The sequence below is a fragment of the Nothobranchius furzeri genome, chromosome 18, assembly GCF_043380555.1.
Source record: "Nothobranchius furzeri strain GRZ-AD chromosome 18, NfurGRZ-RIMD1, whole genome shotgun sequence".
Lineage (NCBI taxonomy): Eukaryota > Metazoa > Chordata > Actinopteri > Cyprinodontiformes > Nothobranchiidae > Nothobranchius > Nothobranchius furzeri.
This window is the reverse complement of record NC_091758.1, coordinates 10,078,220-10,095,860: the sequence shown is the minus strand read 5'-3', so window position 1 is coordinate 10,095,860 and position 17,641 is coordinate 10,078,220. Positions and strand designations below refer to the sequence as shown.

Sequence of the window (17,641 nt, the reverse complement as noted above, 5' to 3'; positions counted from 1 at the left end):
TGTTTATTACTCATTTCAGTCATTTCCCCTGTTCTCCAGCTTGGGTTCATTTGATTACCTGTTCTCACTCAGTCGCACCTAAAAATGCTCCCTAGCTGCTGTACGGAAAGCACAAAGGTTGCTTTCCTCTTCTGCAGCAAGCATGCAAACGCTGTAGAATTGCTTATAAGCAAAATCTCTGCTAAAGGGAATGCAGCCAATCAATTAGCGTTCTGCTCACTTCCCCATTTGCCTTTAAGTTATTTGTTTTAACAGATGCAGGCCCAGGGGTGGACTGGGACTGTCACGGTCTGGGTTGCTTTTACCATTTCCTCTGTGGGTTTTGAGTCTCCTGCTGCAGGTGGGCGTGTCCGGAGGTGACCAAGCTGCAGACTGTCTGCTCATCAGCTGGCCAGGGAGTACTTAAGCGCTGAGAGATGTCTTCACTTTGCTGGATGATTACTCTACCTGGGAACCTTCTAACAGCCACCTAGCGCATTATATTTGAGCTCTTGAACCTTTTGAGTATTTGATGTTTTAGGATTTTGGATTTTACATTTTTACCTCCTGCTCTTGTTCCCCAGACAAACCTCCACCTTCACCTCTGACTGGCAGTACTCTTGAACCCCTCCTCTCTCGTCTCTCAGTCCCTCACTGGTCAGGAACCACCTCCGGTAGTCCACCTATGGATCTGCACTTCCTCAAGCTCAGCTTCCTCCACATCACAGTCTCGGGATCTCCGCCCCTGGATAACCTCTCAACCCAGACCGGACCACTTCCCCTCGAGCTCTCTCCCCTCTCCAGACTGTAAGTCCTCTGTTTGTTGGCCCAAGTTGGGTAGGACAATGCCAGATTAGCCAAGTTGAAGGGTTTGTGATCAAACAAACACAAACAAGCATTTGTAATTTGACAATGGTAGGCAAAAAGTTCTAAAGAAGTTTATGAAACCAAAACCAGTAAACAGGAACAACCCAGAAGTTATTTCTTGCACCCCTAAGAAGCCACGGCATCAACGGATTTACTCTAATGTTGGGTTAAGAAGGCTAGAGGCTAACGTTGAGTTAACAGTGCTACCTCTAAAAATGTCTCAAGCTTTTTCAGCCAACAACTCGATTACAGTGATATTGTAGTGGCTGACTCGAGCTGAGCGAGAGTTGGAGATGTGGCGTGGCTTCTTAACCCAAGCGCGGAGTGAACTGACGCCGGGTGGAGTGAGCATGCTGATTAATCTAGGAGCTTGGTGCGCAGCGGTGTGAAGAAAAGAGCTGAGCACGGCGGCTCCCACAGCACAGGGCTGACTTCTTAGAGTTGTCAGGTCTCTTAGATCTGGCTGATCTGGTTTGCATAGGCTGAGTGATCTGACACGATCTGGTCTGGACTCTGAGTTCGGTTCGGTGAGAACAATGACTGAGTGAGTCGGCGTTGTGCGGCACTTCCTTAAGTAGACTTGGCGGGTGACGTGAACCAGAAGACTGGCGCTGGGGATGTTGGGTAATGGAGTTCGGATGGTCTGAGCAGCTCTGCGGTTCCTCCCTTGAGGAGGTCGATGGTTGTGAGGGAGACTGCGTGACAGATATGTGAAATTTGAGTCAATCATGACGTTTTACTTTTAATGACTCGTTCAGAACTATAACAGCATGCTAACAATTCAATTCAAAAATACTTTATTAATCCCAGAGGGAAACTGATTGCTGTAGTAGCTCAGAATAATAATAATAATCAAGTCATCAAAGAGTTGTTGTATATTACAATGGCTGTTGGCAGGAAGGATCTCCAGTAGCGTCAGTGTTGCAGCCAAACTGAAGAAGCCTCTGACTGAAGACACTCTTCCGTTGTCGGACAGTCTTGTGAAGAGAATGCTCAGGGTTGTCCATCATTTTCTTGATTCTCTGGAGAATCCTTCTTTGCATTATCTCCTCCAGCGGTTCCACAGTCGTCCCCAGAACAGAACCAGCCTTTTTTACAGAGCTAAGGAGCTTTGATGACTGAGCATGGACTGTTGAGATGGGTGTGCGTGATGACATGGAGAGTCCATTGCATGGCAACACAGAAAAAACAACCAAGCACACCCACAGACACACTCACGTAGGACAATTTAGAGAGACCAATCAACCTGACAGTCATGTTTTTTGGACTGTGGGAGGAAGCCGGAGTACCCATACACAGGGAGAACATACAAACTCCCTGCAGAAATACCCCAGGCCAGGATGTGAACCCAGGACCTTCTTGTTGCAAGGCAACAATGCTAACCTACACCACTGTGCAGCCCAGTGAGAAACTCACTGTTTATAAAAAATGGTCTGCAGTACTTAAATTTGACCACAGGATGCCATTAACTCATTCACCGCCAGCCGTTTCCTGATCACTAACGGCCTTCGCTGCCAGCGTTTCTCACCGTTTTTACTGTTTTTTTAAGAGTCACAGAACGTTGCGCGCTAGCATGATGTCGATTCCAAAACAACCAAAACAAAGAGGAGACTCACCTCTTACATCAGGAAGAAGCCGCGTGTTTCGAGCGTTATTTGTTCTTTCATAATCCGTTGCCGAATTGTGATCGGCAGACGCTTTTCCGGTTCGCGCCTCACTTTTTTTACAGCAGCGGCCCAAAACGATCTCTAAACACATGGATGTGTTGTTTCCTGATCATGTGATCTGTGATGTATGCGGATGAAGATCAGCATCAGGGCTGAGATGTTTGTTCTCTCAGCGCGGGGGCTCGTTCCGATGCTCAAACAGTAAAAAAATGCAAATGACGACTTTAGTCGTCATTGGCAGTGAATGAGTTAATAATTCATTCTTACATATTGCACCTTTAGGCTTCCTTGTTTGCTTCTAGTATATCAAATGTTACATTTCTGTGTTGGAGCTCAGAACCAACACCAGGCTTCAAACAGAAAACTGATCAATACATTAAAATTCAATTGTCCCACTAGACTGAAATAATCAGCAAATACACTACATGAGTTTGATTTCTATCAGGAATATGAGAACTTGACTGAACAAGCTGTGTTCAGAAAAAGAGGATGATTGGTTTTATTTCTGCTTGTTTTTGTTGTATGAATGTGGTGATTCAGCATCATGTTTCCATGTTTTTCACCGTGTGAAAGAATCGGATCCAGACATCCTCATTAAGACAGCAGCGCCTGACACATCACTCCTGTTTCCCCCAACAAATTCAATTTGATGCTTCCTCAGCAGAGCATGATGTTCTCAGATGAGCCTGGCAGAGCCATCTGTGAGGGAGCAGAGCTTCTTCCTTTTCCAAGGCTCATCTGCTCAAGCCTTAGATGTTCCGTCCTGAAGGCTCAGTCAGACACACGGTGAGGAGAAGAAGGAGCCAAGGAGATGATCTAATTTGATTCGGGGACAAGCGTCTTCCTGGGAGCTGAGGCAGAAAGCAGAATGTGTTTCTGTCCGTCAACATCAGGCTTTGCTCCGGTGCCTCTGAACTCATTCAGTCTGTCTGCAGAATTTGTTAAAGACTTTTCTGGAAACTGGGCAACGTTCAGGTGGATAAAATCAGTTTAAAGCTTTACTTTGTGGTAATGCAGATGCTCGTCACAGCTAAAACAAAACAGCGTTATAAATGAGTAACAACAGCTGTTAAACGGGTCTTTGATCACACAGGAATGATGAGCTAACGACTAGGACTTAAACATCCCATCTTCTTGTGACACGGTTTACATTACAATGTTTCTTTACATGGAAGGATTTGTTTGAAGCACATGCTGAGCATCCACACTCTGGGAAGCTGGGTGGAACGTTTGGTTAACTCATGTCGATTGGTTGTAAGTCAGTTGGAAATGACATCAGCAGATGTCGTCCAAAACAACCAGCATTGATAAAATTAGAAAGTGGTTGCTTGTGAAGCAGAATGGAAGCAAAATAAAATTTGCACTAATAGCACTGTTTTACAATCACCGCTATTAAACTAACCAACACCGAGAAATGCAGCGAAATACCCCACAATGGCGTAATTAATGGGACGTTGTTGTCTCACAGAGCATCGTAAAAAATAGAGCCTCTTCCAGTCATTGAACGCCAAATTTTGGGTCACACAGCAGCTCTCGTCCTACGAATGGATCACATTATGATTACTTCAAAAGATGTTTATGTCATTAATATTACTGTAGAAGCTTTATGGCGCTGATCAGTGACATCACTAATTCATCACTCACTACCTAAACAGTCATGATATGCTGACATCTGTGCAAAGTCCTGAAAGGGCTGAATCTGCACGGAGACACGACAGCTGAGCGGACCGGGTCATCGTATCTCCCTGTCATTTTCCCTCTCCCAGAATTTACCCTGAAGGTCAGACAATGGAAACACACTTAGTTTAATTCCAGTGCTCTTGTCTGTAAGCCAGCATCTGGTTTTACATAATCTCTTACAACTTTTTCATAATCCCATTTTTCCTTTTTCTGATTTCTGTGTTTTCTGATTTTCATTGATTTTCTTCTAAAGTGTTTTTAGATTGTGGATTCATAAAACGTGACAAAAAATATTCAAAATGTCATGAATGTTAACAAATCTAAAGAGAAATTCAGCAAATAAAGCATCCCAAGTCAACAGAACATCCAAACTTTGTTATGATGCATAAAGTTCCGACTGCAAATCCGTAGATCTAAAATATTCCCGTCTCTCACATACACTTTTCATTTGGGAGGACATAAACTAATGATAAAAGAGCTTTTCATGATCGTTACAAAGATTAAAGTGTAAAACTGTAGTTTTTGTTATAATTGTGTTAATGCAATTTACAACTAATTCTGTACAACATTCTGCACAGAGTACACTATAGAGCTCCGGGAGTTGACGTCACTTCTCCCAGCATGCAACAGTTCAAAACCAAACGGCGCCATATTGGCAGGCAGAAGCTGGCAACTGGACTATTTGCTATTGTCAGAAAACTCAATCAGACAGGAAATATGGTAGATTCCTGTTGTGCCCCAGGATGCAGAACAGACGCGGACGACATAAGGAATGAGCCATCTACAGGATTCCCCAAGACCCAGAACGCCGCAAACGTTGGATCATTGTAATAAAACGCGTTAGTGACCTCGCTAAAATTAAACTGTGGGATCCCGAGAGTAAAGGTTTTCGCTTATGCAGCGACCACTTCATATCAGGTACTTAAACCAACGTTTCCTCAACTGTGTATGGTATTTATTTTAAATGATTTTATTACGATTCTTAGTGGGCTTCCTAAACTTATTTTGGCGTGGCTTTTTCTGTCTTATTACTAATAGCAACAAGTAAACATCACGTAAAACGTTGCCTCGTGAGTTCTGCGTGCTGCCGTTTACGTGTTTTATGATCACAGCAATTAACCGGCTAAGCTGTATTTAATTTTTCAGCAATGGTTGATCAATTATCGGATCACACATAAAAAGCACTTTGGATTGCTATTATCTGTCTCACCGAGACAGATCTCAGACAGATCCTGAGACGCTCCTGCCTGACATATTTATTTTATTCACGGAAAAAAATCAGACTAGTGATTTCTCTTGGCGTTCAGTTTATACATTCAAACAGCACAGCACTCTATTTAAACTACTTATGTGTAAATCTTTTGTTTGTCCATCCATCCATTTTCATCCGCTTATCCGGAGTCGGGTCGCGGGGGCAGTAGCCTAACCCCTTCTTTCCACCAGAGCCGTCAGCAGCACATTACTGCAGCAGCACGTCATAGCTGCTGATAGGAACCGCTGTGGTCAACAGAACCTTTTCCACCGGAGCCGTCAGCAGCGCGAGTCGGACGCGTCTCAGGAGCAGCATGTCGCGGCCTTTACGCGCCGGTTCTATTTTCTACACGCGATGCCTCTGAAACTGGTCAAGTTCGACATTTTTGGGGAAGAAAAGACAGGAAATAAGACACGGAAATGGAGCGAAGCTCCCGAGATTTTCAGAATAAAGAAACGTACTTCCTTCCGGTTGCTTTACTTTTTAAAAAAAGTTACTAAATGTGCGGCCCCGTGAGAAGTTATCACCTAGCTAGCGGTCTCCTTTGTTTTTCAGGTTCGTATCGGCGATTATAAAATGGACAGAACTTAAAACACAAACCTTTTGGAGCCATGTTGTAATTTTCTCCTGCTTGTTGTGTTTACTGTTGTCACTCGTGTGACTTCGTGCTCTGTCGGTGACAGCTGTTCCCCTGCTGCTTCGCGTCTCGTGGGAAGGGCCAAGCAGCAGCTTACGCGAGCAAGACGTGCTGCTGCAGTAATTTGCTGCTGACGGCTCCGGTGGAAAGAAGGGGTAAGTCGAGAGGCCCAGTCTTCCCTCTCCCCAGCCACTTGGGCCAGCTCCTCCGGGGAAATCCCAAGGCGTTCCCTGGCCAGGTCCACTCCGACAGCTTCTGGCATTTTTAAAAAATATCCCAGGGGCATGGTTAGGGTCAGAGATGTTTAGTCTATTTAATTTCTGACTATATAAAATGATTTCTTCAGTTGTAAAGTGTGAAGTAAACTCCGGAGTAAAATCCAAGCCGATCCCGTTCATTTAGTTTACCTTTGTTGCCTGCCAACATGGCGCCTACTCTCTGAGAGTCACGTGATGTCCGGAGCTCTATACAGGTCATCGGATGTTCAGGATGGGGTTTGTGTCATCTGACACGAGTACACACTGCACAAACAACATTCCTGACAATTACATCCTGGAGCTGGGTTCACTGGGGGTGTCTGGGGCTGGAGGTGCTTGGGTTGCCTCGGGGGTGGACTAGTGACGGTTGTGAGTGGGGCCCCTTGGGGGTCTTGGCGGTGGCCATGGGTTGCTGCCTGGCGGCTGCATTGCCCCTGAGTGGATCTGGGTGGGGGCCTGGGGGCTCGGGGTTAGGTGTGGCCAGTCCCGTGTGGGGATCTGGGCAGGGCTTTAGAGATTGGGTCCTGACTTGTATGCTGCCGGAAAGAAGGTGGGAACATGCGGCAGTGCCTGGCCCAGGTTCAGGGGCCTCAGGTGGACGTTGGCTCCTCTGCTGTCCCATCATGGTGGAGGGGGATGTCCAGGAGGGGAGGACCCAACCTTACCTGGATGTCTTACGTCTTACATATTCTGGAAGTTGTGCAAATGCAGGGATGGGAGTAAATATTCTGCCAGGGTGGGGCTGGGTTGGTGCCCTTGGACTCCGTGGGGCTCTGCAATGCTGCTGCTTTGGGCCCTGGCTAGATGGGCTGGGATTTCTATGCCCTGGGTGGAATTTTGGGAACAGAGGTGCCTATTGGGGCCAAAGGGGGAGCTGGCTACCTGGAGGCCTTAGGCCAACCAGCCATTCCTCCCCATCCCCATACATATTTCTCCTCCTGCTCCTTAACATCATTACACAAACATGCACATAGGACCTTGGGGGGTGGGCAAGTCAGGGGGTGTGGGTATAGATCCCATTTCTGCATTCCTGACGCAGCCTGCCCCCCAATTTTATTTACACATTAAACACTTCCACCAACAGCATTTCATGCAAACACACACTTAGGGCCTTGGGAGTGAGCACACTCAATGGCATTAAGCAAGAGGATCTTTCAGCCTCATGCCAGTGCCCACTTCCAATTTTAAACTGCACTTAGACACAGAGGGCTGTGAGAGGAAGTAAGGTGGTGTGGTGGCATCAGCTGGCGTAGGCCAGACGATGCTTGCACTGCCCGCTCACCACAGCCATGGAATACACCTCATCAACACGCACTAACACTGTATTGGAGCAGGCGAGGAAGACAAGGGGTCTTAGCACATGTCTGTTGTCACTTGGCTTCCCGAGCTTGAGGCTAGGAGGGGGAGCTGGCCGTCTGGTTGGGGTCTGGGGTGGTGGGTTGCTTTGCTCGCCGTTTAGCAGGGGAGCCTGCTCATCAGCACTCCCAGCAGAAAGGGACTGACTCTGGGAACCAGAGCAGTATTGGGACCAGAGTGAATAGGGTGTGTATGGGGAGCATGAGTGGGTGTCTAGCGTTCATTTCTGTAAGTCTTAGGTTGTATGTGTGTGTGTGAGCATGAGGGAGGGAGTATGGGACTCTGTCTGTGTATAACTGTATAGCCCTTTTCAGACAGACATTCTGGAACATTTGCGGACAATTCAATCCGGTTTTTAACCGGAACTGTGTTTTCAGACACACCACTTTTGTACCGGAACTTGTCCTTTCGGCTGCGTTCACACAGCAGGGAAAAGTTCCAGATGTCTGACGGCGGCAGGGGGTGGGTGAGTAGAATCGGACTCATGTTAAGAAGAAGAAGAAAATATCATTTGTATAGCGCCTCTCAAGATAAAAATCACAAGGCGCTTAAGCATAATTCTGTGCACACGAAGACGCATAAGAGACCTGGATGATGAAGCTCAATGGTTAAAGGAATCACTGAAGCAGTGTGAAGCGCTCCGTCGCGCGTCTAGGCGGTACCGTAGGAGGCGAGCTGCCATGGTTCGCCGCATGCTACAGCAGCGGGCTATATAGGTGCGCACAGCGTCCCCCGGTCCCCTCCTCCTCCCCCTCCCTCTTGTCCTGAACTTTACCTCACCAGTCTGAAGCAGCCACCCTGTCCGTAACAAGTCCGGACCTGTTACTAGGGGCTTCGTCCGGATAAATTCTGGAACACGTTATCCGGATGTTTGTATTCAGACAGAAAGGTCTTACTGACAGATTCCGAAACATTTCCGTTTTTCATGGCCTGTCTGAAGGGGGCTTAAGTCAGGTGGGGTCTTGAACTCCTCACCTCTCCTGGGACTTTTTGTGCTGCTACACATCTTTGCCTCCCCTCCCCCTGCCACATTTGGTGTGGAGTGTGGTGCTTTAAGGTTGGTTTATGCTTGACGCGTCCGCAAGGTCCGCACGGCTCCGCGCGACGAAATTGCGTCATTTTAACAACCACGCCCCTCCACCGCACCTCCGCACGGCCCAAAATTTCCGCAACTCGCACCTAGGAAAATTTCTAACCACGCAGACGGTCGGACGCGGAAAAACATGGCGGACCGGCAAGAACTAGTATGGCAGAGGTTCGTAAATACAGACATTTGTATGATTCAGCTCTCAGAGATCACCGTGATCAACATGTTGTTAATAATTCTTGGAGAGAAATAGCTCGCACTGTCGGAAAAGACGAGGACGCTGTTAAAAATGCTGGAATGCCATGTTGTAAACAGTAATTTCTACTTCTACTATGGTGTAGTGTTGGATGCATGCCATAGAGCTCCATGCTGCCCCGTTCAGTTTGGGAGAATATTGGCTCACCGCAGAGACAAGCCGCATGAACCATAAACGCTGCAAGTTGTGAAGCGCGTTGCAGCCGCGAGCCGCATCACCAAGCGGAAAGTGAATGTGTCAAGCATAAACCAAGCTTTAGTCTGCCTGAGTGTTTGTGGCTCCTGGGTCAGGGGGTTCAAGATTTTTGGCGTCTGATTAATCCCGGTGGCTGCCTGGTGGGGTCTGAGTCCCTGGACTCTGTTGGGTCCCCGGTGGGGCTGGTCGCCCCTGGGTCCCGGGTCGCTGGGTTCCGGGCTCAGCCAGCTTGGGGTGGGAGGCTGCAGGCGGGCCTGTGGGCTTGCCGCTGATATCTCCCGGGACTCTGCCGGCTGCTGGTTGTGACCCCCTGGGCAATCCTCTGCACCTCTCGAGAGGGGTGGGGCTTTTCTGGTTACAGTCTCCCTGGGGTACCTGCTCCTTTTGTATTGTTGTGTGTCCCTTTTCTGCAGGTCTAGAAGCAGAATCTTATTTATTATTGATTGTTTATTTTTTGGAACCTGCTCCTTCCCTCACCCCTCACCCCTCCCCTTAGTATTTTCCTTTCTCTTGCACCTCTGTCTCTGTGTCTGGTCGGACTTAAAAATCATTCAAAAATAATAACAATAAAGTTTTAAGTATCAGGCGTGACATTAAAAGCAGACGCTTTGATGCTCCACCTGAGAGTAAATCTGTAAGGCTTGTCACCAGCATTCAGACATCAATTCTGTTTGCTTCAAAGCCAGACAGGACACGGGGAAAAAATAAATAAATACAAATTTGTGTTAATACATTAATTAACTAATTTCATGCATTAGCATTAATGTTGGGAGAAAAATGTTTTTAACACTATTTTAAGATGACAACAATAAAAATTGTTTTAGCTGTGCTCTAACTGGCTGTTAGCTTCTCAGCTTTTTCAGACTGAGACTGCTCACAAAGCTAATGGGTAAAATATTCATATTCACAGAAATACACTTAAAATGCATTGAATCAATTTAAAAGCTTCAGACCAGTCTTATCAAATTTCATTAATCAGCAGCAACACAACTTTCTAAATGATTATTTTTGCATCTTCAAAACACAGAGAGAAACTTTCAGATAAATCAAGTAGTTTAAATGTGGCCGAGGACAACACCTTAATAGAATTTGGACAAATAGAGTAACAAAGGAACAATTTTGTGTTTATCATACTGATGCAGAAATTATGCTTTCAAAGAGTTGGAAAATTACCCTCTTAGTAGCAAAATGAAACCTCTATTAACTCCATTTAGCGTGTTGCAGGCTCATTTTCATACAGAAGAGCAAACAGAGCTGAAGTGAAGATTGGAAAAGAGAGAGAGAGAGATTAAACACACCATCAGATCAAAATGGCTTGTGAAGAGAGATGAAAAAATAAGTCTTCAGACGAATGCAGCAAATTATCTTTATTATATTGTTATTGTGATGTTGTGGCTCTGCTCTCATCAGCATGATGCTGACATAAGGATGAAGATGCAACAGATTCAGAAGACTTCACACTCAGCATGATGAAGAAAACCTGCTGAAGTTCAAGTTTAAAGGTGCAATATGTAAGAAGTAAGTATGCCATCCTGTGGTCAAATCTGGGTGTTGCAGTCTATTTTCCAAACAAAAAGTCACTCCTGTCCTGTGAGTTTCATGTCTGTTGCCAGTTACAGATCAGCACTAGAAGATTTTAGATAACAAGTAAAGACGAGTCATGCACAGCAAGTTGATAAGAAGATAAATACACTTTCATATCTGGTGTTTAGGTGCACTTACTACACGTGTTACAATAGTATGCCTCCAGCATTAGAGGAGTTTGTTGTCTTGTTAGCTTGCTGTTATAGTTCTGAACAACCCACTAAAGGAAGTAAAACTTGGTTGACTCCTTCTTTACTTCATACATGCATTTCACGGTAATATTGTTATGTTATTTTAGGTTTTTCATCATTTATTTTTCAGTGAATTTGGTACCTGTCAGTTTTACCCATAGACTGTACATATACTGGACAAACGGATTCCATTGGCTTCAATAACACGTTTGTTGTCTATAATGGGAGGTGGCCACCACCGCCATTTTGACCGTGTCACAGGTTCCGTCCAGCCCAGACAATTCCATAAAAGGGAAGAGAGGAGGCGCTGAGGGTGTGGCTGTAAGGCTGGGCTCGAGTGACGACACCCAGGCGAACTAGCTACGAGCTAACCTGAAGCTAACCCTGGCTAACCCAAAGCTAAAGCGGAGGTGGGAGCCGAGCTAACGGATGTAGCCACCTAGCTTCAACCCAACCGGAGCTAACTGGAACACCCATCGACCTGAACCTTACACGGAGTTTAGGTGGAGGTTTTCTGCGCCTGTTCGTGAGAAGTACCTGTATTAAAAAAGTTTTAAATCGGTAAGTTTATAATTTATTTCCGTAATGAAAACATTTTGCTTTGAGCAAGTTTTCAGTACAGTTTTTTTCGGCGCTATCACTCCTGAGTCGCACCAGCCATTAAATGTATCATGAATAAGAGAAAATATATTTAAGTCGTATTTTGGGGGGGACATTTTATTATCTTTCTTACAAAATCTGAGACCAAGCGTTTCACATTGCAACACAAGCACCGGTAACCATAACAGAATGAACAACAGCCAGCAGAGGAGAGGATGGCGGTGTTTCAAACCCTCCCGGCCGGCGAGGAGAGCTCATTCCTGGGCTGGAGCCGGCCCTCAGCACCCCGCCACAGGCTCTAACAGATGCTGGCGGTGTTTGAAACCCTCCCAGCGGGACAGGAGGACTCATTCTTGTGTGGGTCGGAGTCGGCCCGCAGCAGCGCGGTGTAGCCTACATATTTTGTTATATAAGTCGCTCCGGAGTATAAGTAGCAGGACCAGCCAGAATATGTAAAAAAGTGCGAGTTATAGTCCGGAAAATATTGCAGTTATTAGTATTCGAGCTAAATTAGCAGCGTAAATACATTTCATATATTTCCAAAATGTTATACTTGTTTGTATCTTGTACAGCCAACTAGCCTTTATTCTGGACTCAGTACAATTTACCAAAAGTAAAGAGACATTCTACAGATGAAGTAAGCACAAGATAACTTACTGGAAGACACGGAATTATCATCAGAACCAGAACAAGAGAGCCTGATAACAGTCGTGAAAATAACAGTTAAAAAGTATGTATGTATAATAGAAATAAAAATATATTAGAATTAGTGTAACTCACTGTGATCCAAACAATAAATCAGCCATAGCTGATTAGTAAATATGACATGAGGTCTGGGAGTTTTTAATTTTAATTTTTTTTGTTAGATCTGTTTAAATGTCACCATGGCAGCCTGTGTGTCTCCAACATCAGCTACACAAAGCAGCAAGTGTTAAGTTCCACATACCTGTCTCACCACTTCATGTGTGGTTTTGTACTTTAAACAATTATGACAAACCTGTTATTTTTTCTCCATAGCCATTTGGATCATTGGAGACAGCTGAGTGAGGCGTGGTGCCCAGAGAGCTGCAGAGACAACCTTGGCCTCCCTGACGTCTGTGTCTCCTGGTTCGGTTGGGACGGACCATCGACAGACATACATACATACATGTGCCGACACTTTGCGCCCTGTTTTATAAACTGTAGTGTTAAAAATAAATGTTTTTGCTCAATTACTGGAATTTCTTTGGTTAAGACAAAAGTGAGGAATAATCATTTACAAGTTATTTGTACAACAGGCCCATTTTAAATCCCAACAGTTTCTTAGCAGACAATAGAAATGTGTTCTTTACTAACTTTACTTGGTTTAAAAATCTTACTAAAATAGTGCCGTATTGCAAAACCCAATCATACTTGTTATGTATACATTAGCTTTGAAGATATTTTTTACCGATATATATTTGTGTGCAACAAATCCAAACTTAAATAATTTGTCATTCTTTATTGAAAAACAACAAAATACAGTTATACAGAAGTGTGGGAAAATGATAATGTGAAAGTATTGCTATTTAAATGTAATCCTATTTATCTTTAAAAAGAAAAACTCTAAAAATGTCCTGTACAGCATCATGACAGAAGAATGGTGGTCTGTCTGTCAGAATGTGCTGAACAGATTTGCTCTTTGAGGAGGAGTGTCATGTTTGGAGGAAGGTACTTAACCCAAGACATGCAGAATACAACATTGACCAAAAACTGATGGAAAAAATGATTTATTTATAAGGAGGAACTTAAGGTGCACAGATAAGTCTGTGGTTGGAACTGCAACAACAGCTCAGCATCTGGAGGAGGGAGAACACAGGTGAGCTTAGGTTCTGGTTTCAAAATCCATTGTAGGCAGGCAGAGGTGTTCAGACTTACTGTGGTGGGTGTATGTGTTGGCTGGAGGAGAGAGAGGTAGAGAGGAAGCGCAGGAGAGGGAGCAGAGGTGGAGAGAAGCGGGGCGTCCTGGTGGATGGGGCACTGGGTGAGATGAGAGGTGGGTTATGGAGGCTGGTGATAAGGTCCGTGTGTTGAATATCCAAATCCTGGAGTAGAGGTCAGTATCCAATGAGGTCGACAGGAATCCTGAAGAATGGTAAATCCAATATAAGAGCAAAAACACTACGAAATAACATTAATCCTAGGAACACTAGAGGTAACACGAGTGGCTGGTTACTACCAAAACTGAGGCAATCTTCTGGCGTCAAATTGTGTCCTCCATCCACCTTAAATAGGAAAGCACCCCGCTGATCGCTGATCAGGAACGGCTGGGGTGGAGTCACCAGAACCATGAAGAACGTGTCTCCAGAGACAACTCGGGTCCTGGTACCGATCAGGAAAGCGGACCTTATCACCCAGAGCTGCCAGGTCATGCTCAAAGCCTTCATGTTCACGCTGCAGAGCCTGAACGCTGGCCAGGTGGTGGCCGTAGTTGTCTGTGTTCAGGGCCTGGTTCTTCTCCTCGATCCACTCTTTGGTCTCATCAGCGTCTCTGAGAAGACATCAGAACTCCGTCTGAGTGTGGGTCCAAACTCTACTGACCCGTAAGCGGCGCATAAGTGTGCGGGGTACCTGTGGAAGCGCTACACCTCATGGGCGCTGCCCAGCATGTTGCTCCGGTCTTCAGCCAGCTGTTGCAGCGAGCGCCAGCAGTTGTTCAGCTCCTGGAGAGAAACCAAACCCAGTGAGATGAAGGTGGACGCCAGCGGGCTGGACGCCGGACGAGGAAACCTGGAGACGGATCGCTCAGACAGGAAGGGAAGAGCTTCCTCTTACCTTGATGGAATTAAAGTTAGCCGTCGTCTGAACGCCCAACCGTACGGTCTGAGGTCAAAGGTCACAGGAAACACACACCAGTCAGCAGTCATACAGATGCATAAAGATAACTGTAGCCATGGCAACCAGCTGACATGTCCCCACTTTCACCAGCACCTGGTGCCTGCCGGGTCACCTGAATTCCTGTGTGATTTCAGCACGGTCGGCCGTGACTGCGGCCATCAGAGGTGACCTCTGATCAGCTGAATGAACTCACCTTCTAGGGTGACGCCGTGTTACCCCGGGTTTCCACAGGAGCCGTCAGCAGCACGTTACTGCAGCAGCACGTCTTGCTCGCGTAAGCTGCTGCTTGGCCCTTCCCACGAGACGCGAAGCAGCAGGGGAGCAGCTGTCACCGACCGAGCACGAAGTCACTCGAGTGACTTCGTCAGTAAACACAACAACAAGCAGGAGAAAATTACAACATGGTTTGTGTTTTATGTTCTGTCCGTTTTATAATCGCCAATACGGACCTGAAAAACAAAGGAGACCGCTAGCTAGGTGATAACTTCTCACGGGGACGCACAGTTAGTAACCTTTTTTAAAAGTAAAGCAACCGGAAGGCAGTACGTTCTTTATTCTGAAAATCTCAGTAGCTTCTCTCAATTTCCGCGTCCGATTTCCTGTCTTTTCTTCCCCAAAAATGTCGAACTTGACCCGTTTCAGAGGCGTCGCGCGTAGAAAATAGAACCGGCGCGTAAAGGCCGCGACATGCTGCTCCTGAGACGTGGCCGACTCGCGCTGCTGACGGCTCCGGTGGAAAAGGTTCTGTTGACCACAGCGGTTCCTATCAGCAGCTATGACGTGCTGCTGCAGTAACGTGCTGCTGACGACTCCTGTGGAAAGCCGGGGTTAGAGTCGGCTTCATCCTGTAAACAAACAAATGAGTGGTAACAAAAACACCACGTCTGGTTCTGGTGGAGGCGGAGGACAACACGCACCTTTCCAGGAGCAGAACCCAGATGTTCTTGTTGCTACAAACAGAGACGAGCAGAGTTAACAAACCAGGAAGTGAGAGGGACCAGCTGCTGCAGACAGGTGACGCTCACCTGAGCCTGAACCATAGGAGCCTCCTCAGCCATCAGACCTTCTGACTCCAGTTCACATGCCACCTTGTTGATGTCCCTCAGGCGGGACTCGTTGGCCTTCAGGTCCTGCAGGACAAAAGCACCTGCTGATTATCACCTGAGCTGATCTGACAGCTGCTGCTGGAAGACGGAGAGGAGGAAAAGTCCGACCTTCTGGAAGTCGTCAAACTTCTTCTGCAAGACCTCGACCTGCTCCAGGTCCGACCCGTCTCTCCATCCTCATTCAGCTAAAGACGCGAGTTCAAGTAAAACAACCTAAAGTCACACAAACACAAAGCAGGTGTGGAGATGTTCGCTCTGAGCTGGAGGTCGTTCCTCGGCTGTGAAGGGCACACGAACCTTGTTGGTGCTGTTGAGCAGCGTGAGGATGTCGCCCTTCTTCATGGTGACCTCTCCAGGACTCTTCTCCTGGTAGTCGTACAGAGCCAGAACCAGCTCCTTCCCGGTCTCATCGTCAGTTGGAGCCACTTGTTGCTGTTGGGTTAACAGGTCTGGTGTTAGAACGTGGTGGATAAGAATGTTCTGACGGGCCGAGGGTTCTGAACCAGCGAAGTGACCTGGACCCAAACAAAGTGAGCCAGAACCTGCAGACACCTCAGAAACATGTCAGGACCAGACCTGCTCTACCTTCCTCCATTATGGTCTCTCCTTTCTGGGTGACAGCCTTGATGCGAGGTTCATGACCTGTGATCTCAGCCTGCAGAGCCTCGTGCTTCTTCAGCAGGTTCTGGACACCAATCAGGTCCTTCCCTGAGGACACATGTTAGAGTTCAGCATTATGCAGTAGACAGACCAGTTTAACCCAGGGGTTTCTTTCTTCTACAATCTGCTCTTTAACTGTATTATTTCCTGCTATTTCAGCTGTTAACTTTATTTTTTCTGTAAGTGTTTTTCTCCCCAGAAGAAGCTACAATGATGTTCTGCTGAGCTGTGGTGGCCTCATGGAGGGGGCCCATCGTCTAGCACACTGCTGCTAACCACTTAATCATTCTCCCTCTCCTGATAATAACATTTTACTTTCTTTGACATTGGATGTACTACTGCTAGTTTACCCGTTTAATTATAGATTCACTAGGATAAATACAATAAAGTTTATCTCTCGCCAAATAGAATATTTACTAAGAAATCACAATGTAACGTGTGTGTGTGTGTGTGTGTGTAAAAGCCATGTGTAGTGTTTATTTATAAAGCATATGTTGTTGGATTTTATCCAGAATCAAGACTTTGAAAAAATATAGTTTAATTACAGTTTGATTTATTTGACATCTGTATAATGTTTATTATTTTGTTTTTTCCCCCTAAATACCTAACGTTTTAGTTAACATGAATATTAGTCATTCATCACAATACATGAAGTTACACATTTTAAATTTTAATAGGGGAAGACTGCAGGAGGGAGCAGTAAAATACAGGGGGTCCCCTGCAAAAACTAACTTTACGAGTCTGATGAAAGTTGCTGGTATTCCCGCTGCTTCTTCGGTAAACAGCGCCAACAAAAACAAAGAAACTTGGGATCTTGTCGGCGTGGCAGTGGGATTTAAGGGAAACGCTGTATGCCCTATAGACTTCTCAACGAGCTGCAGTATTTCTCCGGTCAGATCTGTCTCCGAGTTCCACTAGCGGTCAGCCCGCAGCAGCGAGGCGCCGCATCGATCAGCCTGCCCGGCCTGACCGCTGGGGATTACCGGATGAAAGAATAGAGCACAGAAGTGTCCCCCCAAGCGGCGCGCCCCGTCATATTTCAACCCATTTTTATCTTAAATGCACTGGGTTTTACCCTATTACCCATTTAAATATGCCCTATTAATTATTTTACCGTATTTTACATTTAAATTTCATGGTTAAACAGTACATGCTACATGTTAAACTGATAGTTAGCTAGCTACTTCGGTAAACTCAGCTAGTTTAAAGGCAGCAGTGACATAAAATACAAATATAGATTTTAACTTACCGAAAAAAATGAAGTGGAGACTCCTTGGACGCTCTATTAGTGCAATTAATACCACAGCAAGTCATTTTGTCCAACAATTGCACCAATATTATCCAAAACAGAATTCACAAGCACAGAGACTCAAAATCCCGACACAGTTTCCAGGAGAGACCGAGGCTGTAC

At 45.9% G+C, this 17,641-nt stretch overlaps 1 protein-coding gene across 1 annotated transcript; it reads right to left on the bottom strand.

The window, feature by feature from the left end:
• Nucleotides 1-13,068: 13,068 nt before the first annotated feature.
• Nucleotides 13,069-16,272, bottom strand: LOC139063900 (spectrin alpha chain, non-erythrocytic 1-like). The gene is made up of 10 exons (XM_070546925.1): nucleotides 16,156-16,272; nucleotides 15,868-16,085; nucleotides 15,679-15,783; nucleotides 15,490-15,594; nucleotides 15,382-15,414; nucleotides 14,402-15,309; nucleotides 14,198-14,289; nucleotides 13,806-14,117; nucleotides 13,505-13,711; nucleotides 13,069-13,425 (listed from the first exon to the last, which is right to left on the bottom strand). The coding sequence occupies exons 1-3, from the start codon at nucleotides 16,163-16,165 to the stop codon at nucleotides 15,748-15,750; spliced, it is 264 nt and encodes an 87-aa protein (XP_070403026.1). The 5' UTR covers nucleotides 16,166-16,272; the 3' UTR covers nucleotides 13,069-13,425; nucleotides 13,505-13,711; nucleotides 13,806-14,117; nucleotides 14,198-14,289; nucleotides 14,402-15,309; nucleotides 15,382-15,414; nucleotides 15,490-15,594; nucleotides 15,679-15,747.
• Between the last annotated feature and the right edge of the window lie 1,369 nt (nucleotides 16,273-17,641).

What these genes read in the sequence shown, in the direction of transcription:
- LOC139063900 (XM_070546925.1), bottom strand. An exon ending in TGCTCAACAGCACCAACAAG is followed by an intron (nt 15,784 to 15,867) that starts GTTCGTGTGCCC and finishes GTGTGACTTTAG; the next exon opens with GTTGTTTTACTTGAACTCGC.